Source organism: Pundamilia nyererei, unplaced genomic scaffold (genome assembly GCF_000239375.1).
Source record: "Pundamilia nyererei isolate P.nyererei 1_Seehausen unplaced genomic scaffold, PunNye1.0 scaffold00025, whole genome shotgun sequence".
NCBI lineage: Eukaryota > Metazoa > Chordata > Actinopteri > Cichliformes > Cichlidae > Pundamilia > Pundamilia nyererei.
In genome coordinates, this window is record NW_005187426.1 from 666,494 (window position 1) to 684,469 (window position 17,976).

General features: G+C 38.8%; 2 protein-coding genes across 4 annotated transcripts in view; both read left to right on the forward strand.

Annotated features, from left to right (window-relative positions):
- Positions 1-297: 297 nt before the first annotated feature.
- Positions 298-10,906, forward strand: tdp1 (tyrosyl-DNA phosphodiesterase 1). The gene is made up of 16 exons (XM_005727544.1): positions 298-446; positions 2,411-3,004; positions 3,728-3,771; positions 5,110-5,165; positions 5,370-5,466; positions 5,593-5,627; positions 6,354-6,446; positions 6,743-6,913; positions 7,389-7,467; positions 7,664-7,840; positions 8,258-8,306; positions 8,469-8,535; positions 9,637-9,744; positions 10,097-10,199; positions 10,306-10,411; positions 10,677-10,906. Exons 2-16 carry the CDS (start codon positions 2,413-2,415, stop codon positions 10,748-10,750), a joined length of 1,851 nt encoding a protein of 616 aa, XP_005727601.1. The 5' UTR covers positions 298-446; positions 2,411-2,412; the 3' UTR covers positions 10,751-10,906.
- A 2,429-nt stretch (positions 10,907-13,335) lies between these two features.
- The window catches only part of LOC102207120 (homeobox-containing protein 1-like), a 15,133-nt gene continuing 10,492 nt past the window's right edge, over positions 13,336-17,976 (forward strand). For all 3 annotated transcript variants that reach the window (XM_005727545.1, XM_005727547.1, XM_005727548.1), the window contains exon 1: positions 13,336-13,523. The gene's annotated coding sequence lies outside the window, so the exon portion shown is untranslated. The remainder of the gene's footprint in view (positions 13,524-17,976) is intronic.

The following is a 17,976-nucleotide window of genomic DNA, read 5'->3' on the forward strand; positions in this document are numbered from 1 at the left end:
CTCACTGAAATATTAGTGTATTTCTGTCGTGTTTTATCTGCACTTAATAGGCATATAATAGGCATAAGTGACTTTTGGATTTCTGGATAGCAGTAACAGTAATTTTGCCACCTCAAACAAAACAGAACCATCTATACACAGTCACAGGTGAGAAACGTATTCAGACAGGTTTTTATTGTTAACTAAGAAAGATTAATGAACCTCATACAATCTTTGGTGCCTACAACATGCATTACCTGTAACTCTTTTGCATCTGGATCCGGTGTCGTTATAGCGGAACTAAATGACAGAGCGCAAGTTCCCACACGGACTCGCACTGCTTGTGATTCTCCTGCACCGTGGTTTCTCTTTATGAATGTTTTGTGTAAAGTTTGGTAGCGGTGGATTGATAAGAGTCTGTTCTTCCAGCAGAAACAACCCGCGCCACTGCGCATTGATCTGATCCGGTAAAACAAAGAGTGCATTCGTTCAGTACAGCAGTGCCGCTTTCAGCCACAGTCTGCACACCTCTGCACTGTTGATTCATAAATGCCGTCTTGCTTTCTCTGCTGTGTGAATTTATGCACTTATTCATTCTTATGCCAGCCAAATATGTAGTCTGATCGTGGTGTTGTGCACGACTGCATGAGGCCTGCTTTTACCTGTTTTTAATACAACAGTGTGATCACAGGAAATGCGCTCTCTGTACTGTTATTTATTTTTGTTTTGTTTTTTTAATTTGTCTTTATTTACAGTACTGTATATCAATTTTGGACCCACCCCTTGTTTTTTTTAATCTTCATTATTATTAATATTATTTATATATGTTGCTAGTGAAATGGGAAATAGGTAGAGCGATTAATTGAAACAGCTGGATGTAAATGCAGCGTATAAGGCAACGGTGGAGTTTGTAAAATCTAATGAGCGTGAAAGTCAATATTTTTTATTCTTCTATCTTAATTCTTCAGCACACCCTGAACTCTTTCGGGAAGCGTTCTTGTCTTTTCTTTAAGCAGTCTTCAGAAACAAACACTCAAAGCTCTTCTTTTGATGTTGGCTGCATTTTGTCCTATTTTCTCTCAAATTGATCCCACACTGCTTCAATAATGTTGAGGTCCAGGCTCTAGGAAGGCCAATTAATGTCCTTTATTGTGTGTTTTCATATCCAGGTATACCTTTACTCTAGTATACTGACAGTGTTTAGGATCATTGTCATGCAGAACAAAAAGAAGCTGATGTCAATCAGATGATTTCCAGATGGTATTGCATGCTGGATCGAAATCTGATGGTATTTTTCTCCATTCATAATTCCATCCGTGTTGACAAGATACCCGACACTACTGAAATGCTGCCTCAAACCACTGCAGAGCCTCCACTGTGTTTTACAGATGGCTGTAGATACTCACTGACTTCTCTACACAGACCTGTTGCCACTGATTTTCACTACAGTTCCTGTGTATTTTTATTTTCTTCCCATTTCCCTTCCTCAAGAATGGCTTCCTGACAGCCACCCTTAGGCTGAGACCATTTATGATGAGGCTTGAGTGAACACAGTGAATAGATGGATCACCCGAGGGTCCAGATACATTTCTCGGGGCCTGTGTCTGGCCTTTTTCTGTTTTTTTTAAGGGATTTATTTTTAGATAATGTTCGTCTACTGCAAATAGAATTATAGACCTGCTACTTCTTCTTTTATCCTCCCCTTGTCCAGTTTCCTCATTTTTCTTTAAGAGCACTCTGCACACTATGGTGAGATTTCCCAGGTTTTTGGGTAATAGTTCTTTGGAATAGTTCTTGTTCATGAAATAATACTATTTCATCCCTGTCAAGCTGCTATCTTTGCCATTTTTTTTATAGATTAAACTAAAGAAATGGGAGTAAATTCTGTGTTTTTGTGAATAGGTGTCAGTAACAAAGTGCTGAAAGATACAGTTTAATATTTGTTCTACTGCTAAGTTGTTTGTAATTCCTTAAATTATGTGCTCTTATGTGATTAAGTGACTCATGGATCAGTGGCTTAACCATTCCTCTAAACATGGTCAGGTACAAAGACTGGATGAAGAAGAGTGAAAAAGAAAAACTTTAAAACACCTTTAGAGAGTCTGGAGAAGTATTGCTCAATTTGTAAAAGAATTACAAGGGAGTTTGGCTCCACTGGAAGCAAAATATAAAGAAATGAGGGCTGGCTCAAGAATTTTGCCCAGTAGTGTAGATAAGGCAAAATAAAGACTTTTGCTCAGTTGCAAACCATTCTCATTGTCAGTAATGATTCCCACTAGATTTCTAAAATTCTTTAAGCTTCACTTGAAATTGTATAATTACTGCCAATTTCATAGATTATATGTTTATAATGGAAGCTCAAAGTGGATGTTTCAGCTATTTGTGTCTCTGTGTGTGACATAGACTTGGCTTCTCTGTTTTTATGATTCAGGCATGTCTCAGGACAGTCAGCACGGCAAGTGGACCATCTCCAGCAGTGATGATGATGACGATGAGGCTCTTCCTCCTTCAAGGACTGCAACATCTGGTTCCCGTCAACCCACTGAGTCCAGTCACAGTTCCTACCGATCTGCTACTCCATCACCACCCGTGGAGGTGAAACCAGAGCCAGCCAAACCACCGGTGTCCTCTCTCGCTGTTGGCTCAGAAGCCAGGCAGTCAGCCGCTAAGAACCAGTTAAACCCAGTGAAGTATGAAACCAGCCCTTCACTGGCTGGAAAACGCAAGAAAGTGGCGTCAGATAGCACGGGCTGGGCTCTCTCTGATAGTGATGAAGATGATGGAGAGGTGAAGGGAAAGAGTTTGAGTGACTTGCCAAAGAAGGCGCCTCCAAACCCCAAAACAAAGAAGCCAAAGGTGGAGAGCGAGCGTCCTCCAAGTCCTCACGGCCGACTTTACTACATCGATGAGCCCGATGACTTCTTTGAATCCCGTCTTCCTCCACTAAATGACACCTACAGGTTTTACCTCAACAAAGTCACAGGACTGGAAAAGAAGTACAACAATGGCGCTCTGCATATCCGGGGTGAGTTTAGAGAGAACAAAGCTTCAGACACTGGTGAAGAGACAGGTTACCGGTTAGAGCTTTCAAACTAGCAGGGAAAGTTTTTTTTTATTTCATTTTATTACCTTCACCAAAGAGCTTATGTGATTGGTTTGTTTTTCCTTCTTTGTTTGTTAGCAGGTTTACTCACAGTTATGGATTTATTTGAAAAAGTTTAGGAGTGGATGCGATAACTTTTTGAAACATACTTTAACATGGTGAGATGGCATTTTTTTCATATACATATCAAATGGAAATAGGAAAAGTTAAAAACCATTGTCTCGTACAACCATTGTACCAGTTCACAAAAATGACCATTTTAAAGCCCTTTATCCTTTGTGGTGAAGACCTTAGAGTAATGTAGCGAGAAGTTTAGTTATCCCATTTCAGCAGTCATTTGCAGACATCAGGGAGATAAAACATCAAAGGAAGCAACATCTGGCAGACCCAAGAGAGCAGCCATCTGCTAAGTGACAAATTCTTTGTCAAAGGCACAGCGAACAATGCGACGAGCAAAGAAAAACAACAAAAAAGGGAAACTGGCAGTTATATTTGCCATTTGCGGCTCAGCTCTTGAAATCTTGGTTTTAGTTTCACTTCCGCTGTTTTTGTGATTTCCCCTTGGACATGTCTCTGCTGCAAACTCCTCAGGCTTAATGGTTTGGCTTTAACTTATAATCCAAACTTTTTTTTCCTTTTATTTAGACATTCTTTCCCCATTATTTGGCACCTTGAAAGAATCGGTTCAGGTGAGTAAAAATAATTATGCCTTCTTTTTCTTTCCACAGATGTTTTCATTTTAAACAACAGTGATAAAACAAACAATCAAAAAGCAGCAACCATCTATCCCTGATAGTTCACACATGGCAATCCACTTTCTCAGGGCAGCAAATCAAAAAAATGCATGTCTGCTTGACTTCCTGTTAAATTCACATCTCCTACAAAACTCCAAAAAAGCCCCAAAACATTAAAAAGAAATGTTTACCTTTCTGTACATATGTTATTCTTTCTAGTGAAAGGTTGGAAATCATTTCTCTCATCCACTGTGTTCAGACCGAAACAGCGATTACTGGGCTTCTGAAAAATTTTACCCCTGTGTATTTTCCAAATCACTTTTCCTTGACCTCAGTGGAAAATGAAGTCCAGGGAAGATGTGTGGAGGAGAATTCATAAGGAGTTGGGGGGAAAAACAACTGTGGTGATCAGACAATCCAACTGCGGTTACAAAAACCTGCTTAATAATATGACAGTAGGTGTTGTGGAAGAAACAGGCTATAAAGTGAAATGAAATGTTTGCCACGTTGAGATTATTTGCTCATCCTGTCCACTCATGTTTTCACATCCCAGTGGAATGGTTCCAGTGTAGCTCCTGTTTTTATTAAAGCTTCCTGTGACTGAAGTCTGAAGTCAAAATACTGCACTGCCTTAGCTGAGGGCAGAACTAATGCACTTTAAATATAATAGAAAATATCTTATTATTATATATAAAAATCTACGCTCTTGACGCAAGATCATAACTTCTTGAGAAGCAGATTTTATTACAGCAGCTTAATGTTCATAGCTCACCTGTGGGTTTAACAGACTGCCGTTAAAGGCTTAAAATATATCAGCAGTTTATGAACAAAACTGAAAACACACTATTAATTTCTATCTAGGTCACCAACATAACTTATCAGTCACGCTGGTGACTGATGGTAAATTGTGAAATGACCTTATTATCCTCTATCCTCAATCCTTTCATAAGCGATGGTCCAGTGTGTTCTTTGCCTAAGGAGCTGATAAAGGTGGTGTTGACACACATTTCTTAAGCTCTTAGAAAATGCAACTGGCTCTTAATGCCTTCAGATGTATAACTCAGTTAGGATCCTTCCTAAACAAACCCGATTAGCCAACCACAGCCCTGGTCTCCATACTGTGTATGCGGTAATATGTGGTAAACAGCAGCTGTTGGATGGGTTACAATGAAACATGCGACAGATCCCTAAGGATGAATTTGATGACTTTACTTTTCATGTGTCAGGTGAAAAACTTGGGACATTGCAAAGAAGTAAAAGTATGGCTATAAACTCCACTCTCTTTCTTTATAGTTTAACTATTGCTTTGATATTGCCTGGATGGTGAAGCAGTACCCATCAGAGTTTAGGTAAGTTCTGCTTCTTCTTTCCTGTCACTGTACTATAACTCCCAGATCTCAGGTCTGATGATATTCATATAAAAAAAACGTTATTAAATTAAAAATTACAGTAAAATGAGAGAAATGAGTCAGACCATTGAGCGGTGAAAAGTACACTGTGGTGGAGGAAGGTAATGGTGCAGGGAAAGCTAAACTCTGTGTTTATGTTTTCAGGGATCGCCCAGTTCTGATCGTACATGGTGATAAGAGGGAGGCCAAAGCTCGACTCATCCAGCAGGCTCAGCCCTTTCCACATGTGCGCTTCTGCCAGGTACAGGCTGGCCCACACAGGAAACAGCTGTTTATCAAAGGGAAATGGTTGATATTATTTCCACTTTGGATTGCCGTTTAGGTTGAGCTAATGTTTTTATTTGTAATCATTTTTTAATTTTTGCAGGCCAAGCTGGACATTGCTTTTGGAACTCACCATACGTAAGCATTGTTGATGTCTAAAAGGGGTGCTGAGAGCAATCTAAAGCCTTAGGCTTTGGTTCACACATCAACTCCATTTCAGACTGTTTTTTTCCAATGTCTATGACATTATACAGAGCCAGGTTGTAAGCACAGAAGCCCAACACACCTGCTGTGCTTTTGTTTGTGAGGAAAAATCAATAAGAAGAAAGTTGTTTTAAAGAGGAAAGAGCTAAAACTGTTTGTTTCATACACAAAACGAATGTGAGTCATGCAAAGCTACCCTGGTCATGCAAAGCTACCCTAGAAGAATAAAATAAAATAAAAATAAGCATAAAAATACAGATGTAAATGAGCATAAAAAGTCATTCTAAATTTATTGACTACAAACTAGCACGACTGTTATGTAACCATATCAGGCTTTGCATCATTGTTGTCATTTTGGCTGTTTTCTTGTCAGAAATTGTATTAAATTCTACTCTATGTGGCATTAAAAGCTCTTCGATAAACACTACAGTAAAGATGGTGTGAGATATGATGATGTGAAAGACCGATAAAGTCAGAAAAAAAATGCTTTAAGTCATTGCTACTGGAAGTGGTTTTACAAGCTACTTAATCAGGGCGTGACTTTTCACAACACTGCAAACAGTCCATTGAAAATATGATTACATTTATATGATCCACATTGCAGATATTATAGGCCTTTTAGCTTGCTCTTTGTTGTATTGTATTGCTGTGTGTCATCAGGAAAATGATGTTGCTGTGGTATGAGGAAGGCTTCAGAGTCATCATTTTGACCTCTAATCTCATCAGAGCTGACTGGTACCAGAAAACACAAGGGTACGTCTATTCTTTATTTATTGTTGTTGTTGTTGTTGTGGTTTATTTGTCTGTTATCAAGGACACGGGAAGACTACCAAGCCAAATTTGATGCCGCTTGGTAGCAATGTGGTTTATCACCAGAGAAAAAGAGCCCTTCTAGTTCAAGAAGGGTTTGGAGTCTGCAAGTTAGACTACTAGCCCTACTTCTTATGAGCCACTTTAAAAGTATAGAGACTCATAAATAATAATCATATTGTGATTAAATGTGTCGCTTGGTTGTGAAAATGTCCTTAAATCAGTTTTTCCCAACTTAGGATGTGGATGAGCCCTCTGTTCCCTCGGTTACCAAAGGAAAGCAGGGCAAGCGCTGGTGAGTCGCCCACCTTCTTTAAGAGGGACCTGCTGGAGTATCTGGCATCGTACCGCGCTCCAGAACTTGAAGAGTGGATCCAGAGAATCAAAGAGCATGACCTGTCAGAGACCAGGTATACACAAGATGCTCTTCTGTATTTCATGGTTGTAACAAGTGGCTATTTGAGTTACTGATGCCTTTTTACCAACTCAAAGCAGTCTGGGGTCTTTCTGCTCTGACCTCCAGCACCAACAAGGCTTTTTTTTTTCTTTCTTTTTTTTAAACTGCCAGTCACTGGATTTTTTTTTTTTTCATTTTCGGATCATTCTCTATAAAGCTGAAAGATATGGCTGTGAGGGAAAATCCTAGTAGAGCAGCAGTTTGTGAAATAAATGAAATGAAGTGGCTGGGTGTATAAGTTTAACTTTTATTATAAGTAGTTTAAGTTTTGGTTTCTGTAACGAAGAAGCTTCCCAGCTCTGACGATGTATCCAATCTTATCTTATATCCTCTTATCTTATTTTTTGAGATGCAAAGAGACAGAACAATATAATCAGTGCAATAATGCCCAGATTACAGTTTGTTCTACCTTTGTCTTCTGTTCTCAGGGTATATTTAGTTGGCTCAACCCCAGGAAGATATGTAGGTTCAGATATGGAGCGCTGGGGCCACCTGAGGCTGAGGAAGGTAACGATTTCCTTTCAACTTTACTGTGTGACTATATCACCACTGAGGTGTTGCTCTTAAAAAGTTGGGTTATAATGTTTATAGAATAGATAATTTTCTGCAAAATGCAAGTGATTAGAAGGAAAATGGCTAAAATATGCAAAACATATGACTGGATTTTCCCTTCTTCTGTTTTGTTTGTTTGTTTGTTTTTAAGCTGTTGTACGAGCATACAAATCCTATTCCTGGCGAGGAAAGGTGGCCAGTGATTGGCCAGTTTTCCAGCATCGGCTCTATGGGATTGGATAAATCTAAGTGGTTGGCGGGGGAATTTCAGCGCACCCTGACCACACTAGGAAAATCCTCTCTTCGCCCAGACCCTCCTATGCACTTGGTCTGTCCAACTACAGCAAAGATAATGCTGTTTGCTGCATGATCAGATTTAAAAGAACTGTCTGCTGTAGTCACTGAGTTTATTAAGACAGGAAACTTTTTCACTCAGGTTTTCAGACTTTTTTTTTCTTATATATTTGAAAACTTTAGCACTAAATAATCAATCAAGCAGTTGCCCACTTCGTATATAGTCAGGGTTTTGTTGTTCCACTCTTACTTCCGGTCGTTCCTTTTGTTAGAAAACTTTCAGAAGATATTTCTGCAGCTTGCATTATTGAGCCACTTAGCTCATTTTATGACTTTTGTGTTCTTTAGCATTAATAATTACTAGGCAATTGCTATGTTTGACCACAGTTTATTAAAAGTTACAAAGCTCTATATTTCTAAAACAAGTTTTTAATGGGACCTTCTTTTGCAGCTTTATCCATCAGTAGAAAATGTGAGGACAAGTTTAGAGGGATATCCAGGTAAATATTCTTTTTACTCACATTTCAAATACAGTATAACTCATATAAAAACTAAACTTCTTCAGAATACTTTTAATTTTAGTATTTTCAATTTGCGCTTTTAAATATTTCTGTTTTTATTATTGTGAATTTACTTGTAATCTAAACATTTTTGTCCTCCAGCTGGAGGCTCTCTTCCCTACAGTATCCAGACAGCTCAGAAACAACTTTGGCTCCATTCTTACTTTCAGTAAGTTCTACCAAAGCAAAATTCAGTCCTGCTGTTAGGGCGCAGCAGTAATCAGTCACTTCTAGTGTGCAAGTATGATTGCAGTCTCCAGCCCTTTTTTTTTTGTTTTGTTTATTGTCACATCTGTTTTTAACACAGAATCTTTCAGGTTGATCACAAATCAGAACAAATCAGTAAATAAAAGCAAAAACACAAACTCAGCTCAGAAGAATCAGAGAAGTTCAGGAGCACCAGAAGGAAAGCAAATAGTGCGGCTGATTCCAAATAACTCACTGCACATACCAGTTTAAATAAACAGTTGGGTTGGGCTAATGAATTATCTAAGATTATTAGCTTGTATCTAATTTCAGTCTGCATATGGGACCACAATTTATTACTGTAGCACAAACACAACAGATGGCAACTAAAGTGTTGAAGAACATCGGGGAGAAATTTAAACAGATGAACTGACTGGGTGTTTAAAAACAGTTTTAATAATGTAACATTAAATCATAATCTCGAAGTTGGGGCTAGTCTGAAATTTGGTAGTGGAAAAGTTTTTTAGTTGAGATTTTAATGAGGTGGAAAGCCTGAAGTCTGGAAGTTTCAGAACTGCTGCTGAGCAGCTGTACTTTAAGAACAGTGATCAGCTAACACAGCTAAATGACCAGAGTTATAATGGTTTTTCAGGTCTAGCAGAAACACTGGGATTTGCCTATTGAGGCAATTATTGAGATATGAGAAAATGTATTTAGATTAGCCATAACGTAACATTCCCAAAAACAGGAAAAACATTGAACTGATGGCCACATATGGTTTGCTCTGTTATCTTCTGGGTTATATTTGACATCCAGGTGTCCGAGTTATTCCATGCATGAGGTGGGCCGTAACTAGGCCTTGACTTTTGCTTCTTGCGTTCTCTGTATGTTTTGGAACAGCGGTCCCCAACCTTTTTTGCGCCACAAACCAGTTTATGTCCAACAATATTTTCATGCAGGGGCTTTTAAGATGTCGCGAATAAATACAACAAAATAAAACCAGTTCCTGTACCCAAAAAAGTTTGGTACAGTTTGCACACATCTTTTAAGTGATCCGTGAATTCTTGTGTGTGGTTGTTTTTAGCCGCTGGAAGGCAGAAGCAACGGGGAGGAGTCACGCCATGCCACATATCAAGACATACATGAGGGCATCTCAAGATTACTCTCAGCTTGCCTGGTTCCTTGTCACAAGGTTTGTGTTAGTGTGCATCTTTGCATCTGTTCTTTTATTTCTCGTATAGCATTTACTGCTAAAACAGGCAGAATTACATTTTCATGCTAGACTAGAAATACGCTTTTCTTGTGGGTTGCAGAATTAAGAGTTGTATGCGTTTATAGTTATCTTTTCCTGTGTTTATATAAATAGTAATACAACGATGTGGTTGATAAAATTACTTGTTCTGTTTTCTATAATCAGTGATAGCATATTCTTGTGTAATGGTTGCATCTTGTGTTGTATCATTGTATTTGCCATTAGTCTGATCATTTCCTGGTCGCCTGAGCTGTGATAAAAAGTTTCACTTTGTCTCTTTGGTGGGTTTCAGTGCGAATCTCTCCAAGGCAGCATGGGGTGCGCTAGAGAAGAACAACACTCAGATGATGGTGCGTTCGTATGAGCTGGGAGTCCTCTATCTGCCGTCCGCCTTTGTAAGAGCAACATACAATTTAATTGTGAAGAAAAAAATTTCTATTGCCTTTTATCATTATTATAAAAGACCTGATGTGTAGTAACATGATGGATGTCTCCCTACAGGGCATGAAGACATTCTCTGTTGACAAAAATCCATTTCCGGTCTCTGCGTCCTTCTCGGGTTTCCCAGTGCCCTTCGATCTCCCCCCTACATCCTACACTACTAAAGGTACTGGGTGTTTTCTGGCTTTGGAACTAGACTCCAGGAACTGTAGTTTTCAATACTTCAACATTGACTTTTTTTTTCTTTTTTTTTAGTCCTAGAGGTTTTTGCGTGTTTTCATCCACATTAATAGTTTCTGAAAACACTATCAGTGTGGATCTAGCACCCACCAGTCCTGGCTCTATGTCCTGCATAACGTTCCTTTTTATCTGGTAAATCAAAGTATCAACACTTTGAATTTTACTTCACTCTTTTCCTTCTTTGCTCTCAGATCAGCCTTGGATCTGGAACATTCCTTACAGCCAGGCTCCCGACACACACGGCAACATCTGGGTTCCCTCCTGATCACACGCACACACGTCTCATTTGAAAGTCTGCTGTCTGTACCTGTTAGTTACTGTGTTTAGTTGTTAGTGGTCATTAACATTTTTCTAAATACTTTTATACTGTACCATATACTCATATGATTTCTACCAATAAATAAAATATTGTTAGATTTGTGTATTTGCAATGTCAGTTGTTGTTTTTCAGCATTAGAATAAGATTTAAACATAAGAGGTTGCACTGAAATAGCTTGAGTTATAAATCTTCATATGTAATTCCAATTTAGAATCCCAGGAGAGGTCTGATGTGGTCTTATTTTGGCATAATGGGGGAGGTTCTGTGTAAATTTACTTAATTTAAAGTGACAGCTCTGTATGAAACATCCCTTTTAAGTGAAACCTGTTGCACAGATTCATAAATGTTCAAGATATAAGCTTGTTTGCTTCTTAATATCATAAAGGATAAAGCTTGTATAGGATTTGGGGAGAACATTAATGGCTCATTTTTTTGTTTTTAATCGCCGATCTGCACGCATTCCTATTTTTGGTGGTTGGGATTTACAGCACTTTGTGTTTTTTTTACTATCAGGTTAATGATTATATCCGTATATGTACCCCTTGGGGTAAATTATTTACTGATTAAGCAGTTTGAAAGAGCCACAACCACGTTTTCTCTCTTTAACTTGGGTAAGTTCATCTCAGCAAGATGGCTTTTTTTTTTACGTGTTTTAATGTTAGCTCACTACATATTTACACTGGTTAGAATTAAACATATTTACCAGAAACCTCAAATTACGGTAGCACCTATACAAATACAGTATGTTTTTTCCCTAGATCTTTAAAAACCCAGGGTGCATTAAAAAGCAACTGTCCATTGCTGTCTGAATACCCTTTTTTTTTCTTAATCTAGCTTCAACAGCTCTTTCCAACATCGTCTCATCATCTTCATCCCACAGTAAATACTACAGCTTTGCACATCTTCTCCAGCATCGGACGCTTCCTCTCCATTCCTGGGGAAGAAGTGTCTTGGGGAGTAAGGCATCTCCTCACTCTCCAAGATTGCGTCAAGTGATCTGGTCAAAGATGTCTGCTCTCTCTTCAAGACATCTCAATACCTCCACAGGTATGTCACCTGGACCAAGTGCCTTTCTACTCTTCATCCTCTTCATATCTGCCCTTCTTTCTAATTCTCTATAATTCCCGATCCTTTGTCCAGGCTTCTCTTTCTCTCTCGATTTCTTCATTCATAAGCTCCTCAGAGTACTCCTTCCATCTTCTCAAGACACGCTCTCCATTTGTTAGTACATTTCCATCTCTATTAGGCTGCACATCCTTTCCAATTCAATCTTTCTGCTTAGTCTGTAGATCCATGTTCTTTATATTTGCAATAAGTTTCCTAAACGAGTTAATGCGTACGCTACACCTGTAAATTCACACAATGAGCATCTGGTCTGAATTAGGAGTTAAATTAGGATTCGGTGTATAAAAAGTAATTTTACAGCTTAGAAATAATTGCAATTGGGAATGTAAACGTTGGGATGTACTCCCTAGTGTGTAAACAGAACAAGAAGCAAGATTATACTTTCAGCTTCTACTGGGTTTCAAATTTCTTCTTCATTTTGTGTCTGCTTCCTTTAGGGGTCGCCACAGTGGATCAGCTACCTCCACCCTATCCCTAGCATTCTCCTCTGTCACATCAGACTACATCCTTTACTACATCCATGAACCTGCCCTCTAGTCATCCTCTTTTCTTTCTCCTGCTGCCTGGCAGCTCCACCTTCAACATCTCTTATAACCAGTTTATTCACTCTTCCTGCTCTGCGCATGTTCAAGGCATCTCAACCTTGCCTCTTTAACTTTGTCTCCAAGCAGCTCAACCTGTCAGTCTGACATACTCATTTCCAATTTTGTCCCTCCCGATCACGCCAAGGGAAAACCTTAGCATCTTCAACTCCTGCCACCTCCTGTCTTTTGTTAGTGGTACTGTCTCCAAACCATACATCATAGCAGCTCTCATTACCAACTTGTAAACCTTCCCTTTCACTCTTGCTGTTATTCTTCTGTCACACCCACTCCACCCTGCCTGCACTCTCTTCTTCACCTATCTTGTGGATTATCTGTTGCTTTGTGTTGCTTGGTTTTATGTTTAGAAAGATTAATAAAGTTACTGGTTAAACTACATAACATAGGGGGAAATATAGCATAACTTCTCACCCGTGTGAAGGTGAACAAGAACAAATGTGAGTGCATTTCTTAAATAAGGTGTGAGACATACTGCAATGGGAAGGGAAAGGGGAGGGAGGGAAAGCAAAGAAATGCAGTGTGAGAAAAAAGGAATCTAAAACTACACAAACAGCAATGAAAATTAATAAATTTAGTGAGCGTAAAAAAAAGTAGAACAAATGGGTAAACTGGCTCTGAACCTGTTTAGAAGTATAACCAAAAATATATGTCAGACCAAATTATTAGAAACATCCCACAGCACTGCTTCCAAGCAACAGCTCTCTGCCACTGTACCGAATCATAACTGCAGCCAGGTGTCTCTAATAAACTGGCAACTCTATTTACTGTACGTTCAGTAAACTGCGACTCCCGTCGTTCTTTGCGTCGGTGTGTCAACATGGCGCCTGTCTGCCGGACAAAAGGCGAATCTGTCTGACGGCGGATTGAAGCCCAATTAGAAGCAGAGGAGACATTTTGGGAAAACTGTCAGTGTCTGTGTGTCCCTGCGCCCCGAGGCGATAGATATATGGTAAAACAAACATCCGCGGAGGCTCTTGGACTGGAATAATAAGGTAAGTTAAGTCCTCCAGCTCCAACTACTGCTGTCTTCAAACGGTCCTGCCAGGAGCCCGATGCATTTCCTTTTTTCTGTCTGATAACTGCAAACTCCTTAAAAAATCCCCAGTGCCACCGCAGCGGTGTTTTCCCGCGGCGGTTAAGTTTCACACTATCAAAACTGATATTAGCGGTTTTGTCTGAAAAATAACGACTCGGGCTCTCATTCGGCGGGTGTGTAGTTCTCCAAGAGTCACTTAATAAAAAATAATGTCAACTTTTCCAGTTGCTGTACAATGCTCGCTAATGCGGTGCACTATGTATTCCAGCAGAGCGTCGTAATTACGCTGAATAATGAAAGTCATAATAATTGCCCTATTCTACTGTGTTTACTAGGAGTTAGTTTATAAGATGTATGCCGAATTCACGTATTGTTATCCATTATATGTAAAACGTATTAGGACATCTTCTATCGAGAAGTCAGTGTTTTCCTCGAAGCAGGGGGAAAATAAAATCCAGTTTTCTTTAACGCGATTCGGCGTTGAAGTTGACGATCTAAAGACGGACCTCTGCATCGGATTTACCTTAAGATTGGCTGTTACAGTATAACATCTGGTGACAACAGTCGACTAGTTTGTCTTGCGTTTCAGGTTTAGAGTCCAGTTAACAAGTTTCCTACTGTAATTTAAGGACTTTGTGCATGTGCACAGCTGGCACATGTCTGCTACCAGTTCATGCCACGTCTGGATAGGACTTTAAGTAGGTCACTGGGTTCAGGAATGGTAATAGCTTTCCTAATGTCTTTGACTTTATTAGCTCTACTTGAAGAAAGAAAAGTCATAGCCCACAGTGTGAAGTTTTGTTTTTGGTTTTTTTCAGGGAGACAGCTGGATTTATTTATTTATTTTTGACTGATTATTAGTTAAAAAGATCTGTAGAGTAAAACTTTAATGCCCCAAAGAGACAGGTATCCTACAGTCTCAAGAGGGAAACGTTCAAAATTTGTTTAAGAAATAGCAGATGGAATCAGTAAGAATATGAATTCATTCTCTGAAGCTAAGTTTGGAGAGAGAGCAAACCTTCACCTTGGAGGTAGCATTTGCAACTCAAAGGATGCTAAGGGTTCAAAATGGTCCGTAACATTTGTTCCAGATGCTGAAGGTCACTAAGGGTGACACCAGCAATCTTGGAGCACACCTTGACAGATTTGCCACGCTTGCTTCTGTTTTTAACACAAGGAGAGTCGCAAATTATAGAAAACGAGGAACTTCCTTAAAAAGAGCAACCGTTGATTTCCTTTTTTTTTTGTTTTTTTACATACAGCATGAATCAATCATATTAGGCACTGTTCTTGTCTGCACCTCAAAAAGGAAGTGTGTGCATATGTGTGTTTTCATGTACTCCATACAGTGCTTAGCAGGCATGAGCCAGTGCCAAGTACTATTCAATTATTGGTAAATCTGTCTGTGCTTGCACACACATCCTGTTATTTATCTGCTGGTTTTGTGACAAAGACTATCAAAGCTACACACATCCATTTAAAAGCTAGACAGAGGGATATTATTTTACTGACATTGTGGCATCTTATGAAGGGCGTTTCTCTGATTTTGTTTAAATGGGGTGGCACAAAAGAAGAACAAGACAGGAGGGGCCCACAGAAAATCAGAATATTTGATAAAAAGTAAATACAGTGCAGGAACTTGGTGCAGAAAACACTGGGAAAGATTTTTCAGTGTTTCAATGGGCGTTGTTTTGTATTAAACCGACCCTTTATTTAAGTAGGGTTATGAGTATTATTTAAGTAACACAAAGGTATTAAAGGTTTACCATCAAAATATACCTGCAGAATCGTAGACGCTATATTATCACATTACAATTATTGATTCTTTGATGTGTATATAATTTTAATGCTTTAGCTGGAGATGCTTTTAAATACTTTATATGCCACTGAGTAGCTTTATCGATAATAATACAGCATAATATCACGTAATTTATATTTTTAAAAGCTCCAGAATATTAAGTAATGCAGCTTTAAAATAAATTGTATGGAGTACAAAATGTGGCAAAGAGCATCATATTGAGTAGAAGCACAAGAAATACTTAAAGTACAAGTACATTAAAATCCACTTCAGTAAAGTGCTAGTGTACATTTACTGGATACATCTGCTATTTCCTTATTTTAACAATGATTACAACTGTTGAAGATTACATTTGGACTGCTTTAACAAGGTACCTTGTCTGTCTGTGCTTTATCTGTGTTATCCTTTTACCAAAGTTAGTGTGGTTGCCAGACGGTGTTAACATTTTAATGGCAAACCTCAGCTGGCTGGATGAAAACCTGATATGGAAGCTACAGTTTCAAATACAGCGAATAAATGTTGGTTTCCTGCCTTAATATGGTTTACTGTTAGTGTTCTCTGCTGAAAGGAAAGGTGGATTTTTGGTGGCATTCACTCATGTCTGCTAGGCATTGTTAATTGACTTCTATCTGATTACTTTCTCATTTGCCTCCTCATCACATGTTGTCACATGTTTAAAATTCTGTCTGTCTGTTCCTGACTTTGCAGAGAAGTAATACAACAAGTAGAAAAAAACCTGCTAAAACTGTTTTTGTGAGTTTTTTTTTTTTTTTTTTTAAACCTCTTACAGTCCCGCTGGCAACCAGTGATCAGGTTAGGGTTAGATTCAGAGCTGCTCTTTGCATTTTATAACTTTAATTAGAAAAGAAAAGCTATAGTCAATGCAAGAGTCTTCTATTCTTTCTGAAATTATGCTTCTTTGTTATGTAACTAAAATGCAATGCCAACCCTGGTGCTGCACCTGAGCAGTTCACTGTTGACCCGCTGCATGTTAAGAGAGGTTCAGTTTGAGACTTTAAAGCCAGACTTTGATGAGTTCTTCTAGTTTGCACTTACAGTACATGAAATCTTTGAAAATGCCTTGACTGGATCTTTCTTTGTTTAAAAGTGGAATAAATATAAAAATCTAAAGTCAGTCCTTGGCTTCATTTTTTTTGGTAATCTTCCATTGTTAATGTTAATCTTAGGTTACAAACTGAGGTTGAATCTCCAGAATGTGAAGGTTCAGATGTTTTTAGTTAGAAGCTTCTTCAACCTTTTTCTTTTAAATCTATTTTAGTCAGCATATCTTCCTCGGTTGGACCCCACGTCTCCTCCAGTTTTATGTGGATTAGTGATATTACACCTAAAGATTTTTCACTCTTAAATGCTGGACTTTATCTGTCCTTAATTGTCCTTTCTCACATGGGGCACGTGGCACTATATAGTTGCTCCAGAAGCGTTGTCACTACTGGCAGTCCTGGTTCAGGTGAGGGTGATGCCTGGGTGGAGCGTGTAGGAGGGTGCCCACTCGCTCTCTCCAAATTCTCCAGACAATTACTCTTTTTAATTTCTCATACAGGCGCAATGGGATGTCGCAAGGACTTTGCACTAGGGAGCTGGCAAGTTAAAGAGTTTTTAATGCTCAATTTGATTGAGTCGGACATTTACGTTCTCACTTACAGCTCCGCTGAGTAATGAGGAGAACAAGTGCAGCGCTGCAGTGAATGTGTGAAAGACAGTTCCCCTCAAAATAAACATCTATTTTTAGTATGCACAAAGATCAACTGATTTACCAGTGGTACTTGGTGTTAAGGCACATTGTAAAGAATACAGATGTTTCCTTTTGTGTTGAATTTGTGTTAGAAGTAAAAAAAAACAAAAAAATTGCCAAGTAAAGCAAACAGACTGTGAAACAACTGAAGATATGTTTGATTTTTGAATACGCATAACAAAATGTTGCACAGGTGATCGCGATCAGTGATTATCAAATTAAATGAAGTATATAAATAGTTTAGATAATCGTTTTTGTGGTAACGTTTTCTTTATTGATCTTGTGTATCAGTCTAACTTCAGTATGAGTCATCCTCTGCAGCAGGGAGGGAAAGTATGAAGCTTTGCTGCCTGAAATGTAAATTTTTCTTGGCATTCTTCCCAAGATGCAAACACACACTCACCCGCAACCTCCCTCTCTTATATCTGTACGTGTTGATATGCCTGCTGACTTTGATTTTCTGCTGTGGCCTGTTTTTCTTCTCTGCGCCAGAAAGAAAAGCACTGAGACAGATGTTTTATCTCTTATTTCTCTGTTTATCTTCCTCGCTTGCTCTCCCGCTTTCCTCCCTCGGTTCAGCCTTGTGACTGTTATGACAGTTTTTTTTCAGAAGTGACAAATTCACTGTGCAGTTATAGATAAGAATTAAAATTTAATGCGCCAGGGCTGCATTGAGGGGGGAATGCATTTGATTTAAAAATCATACAATAGCACACAGTGAATTGGGTGAATAACATATTTGTGTAACTTTAAAATGATTAGAGGAACCAAAAGCTCATCAGCTATAATAAAAAGCTTATTAAATGTGTAGGAATGCGCTTCATATCTGGACAGCAGCTGCTGAGTGGTGACGTCTTA

What these genes read in the sequence shown, in the direction of transcription:
- tdp1 (XM_005727544.1), top strand. Translation starts at nt 2,413, where the DNA reads ATGTCTCAGGACAGTCAGCACGGCAAGTGGACCATCTCCAGCAGTGAT. An exon ending in CACATGTGCGCTTCTGCCAG is followed by an intron (nt 5,467 to 5,592) that starts GTACAGGCTGGC and finishes TAATTTTTGCAG; the next exon opens with GCCAAGCTGGACATTGCTTT. An exon ending in GCCTGGTTCCTTGTCACAAG is followed by an intron (nt 9,745 to 10,096) that starts GTTTGTGTTAGT and finishes GGTGGGTTTCAG; the next exon opens with TGCGAATCTCTCCAAGGCAG.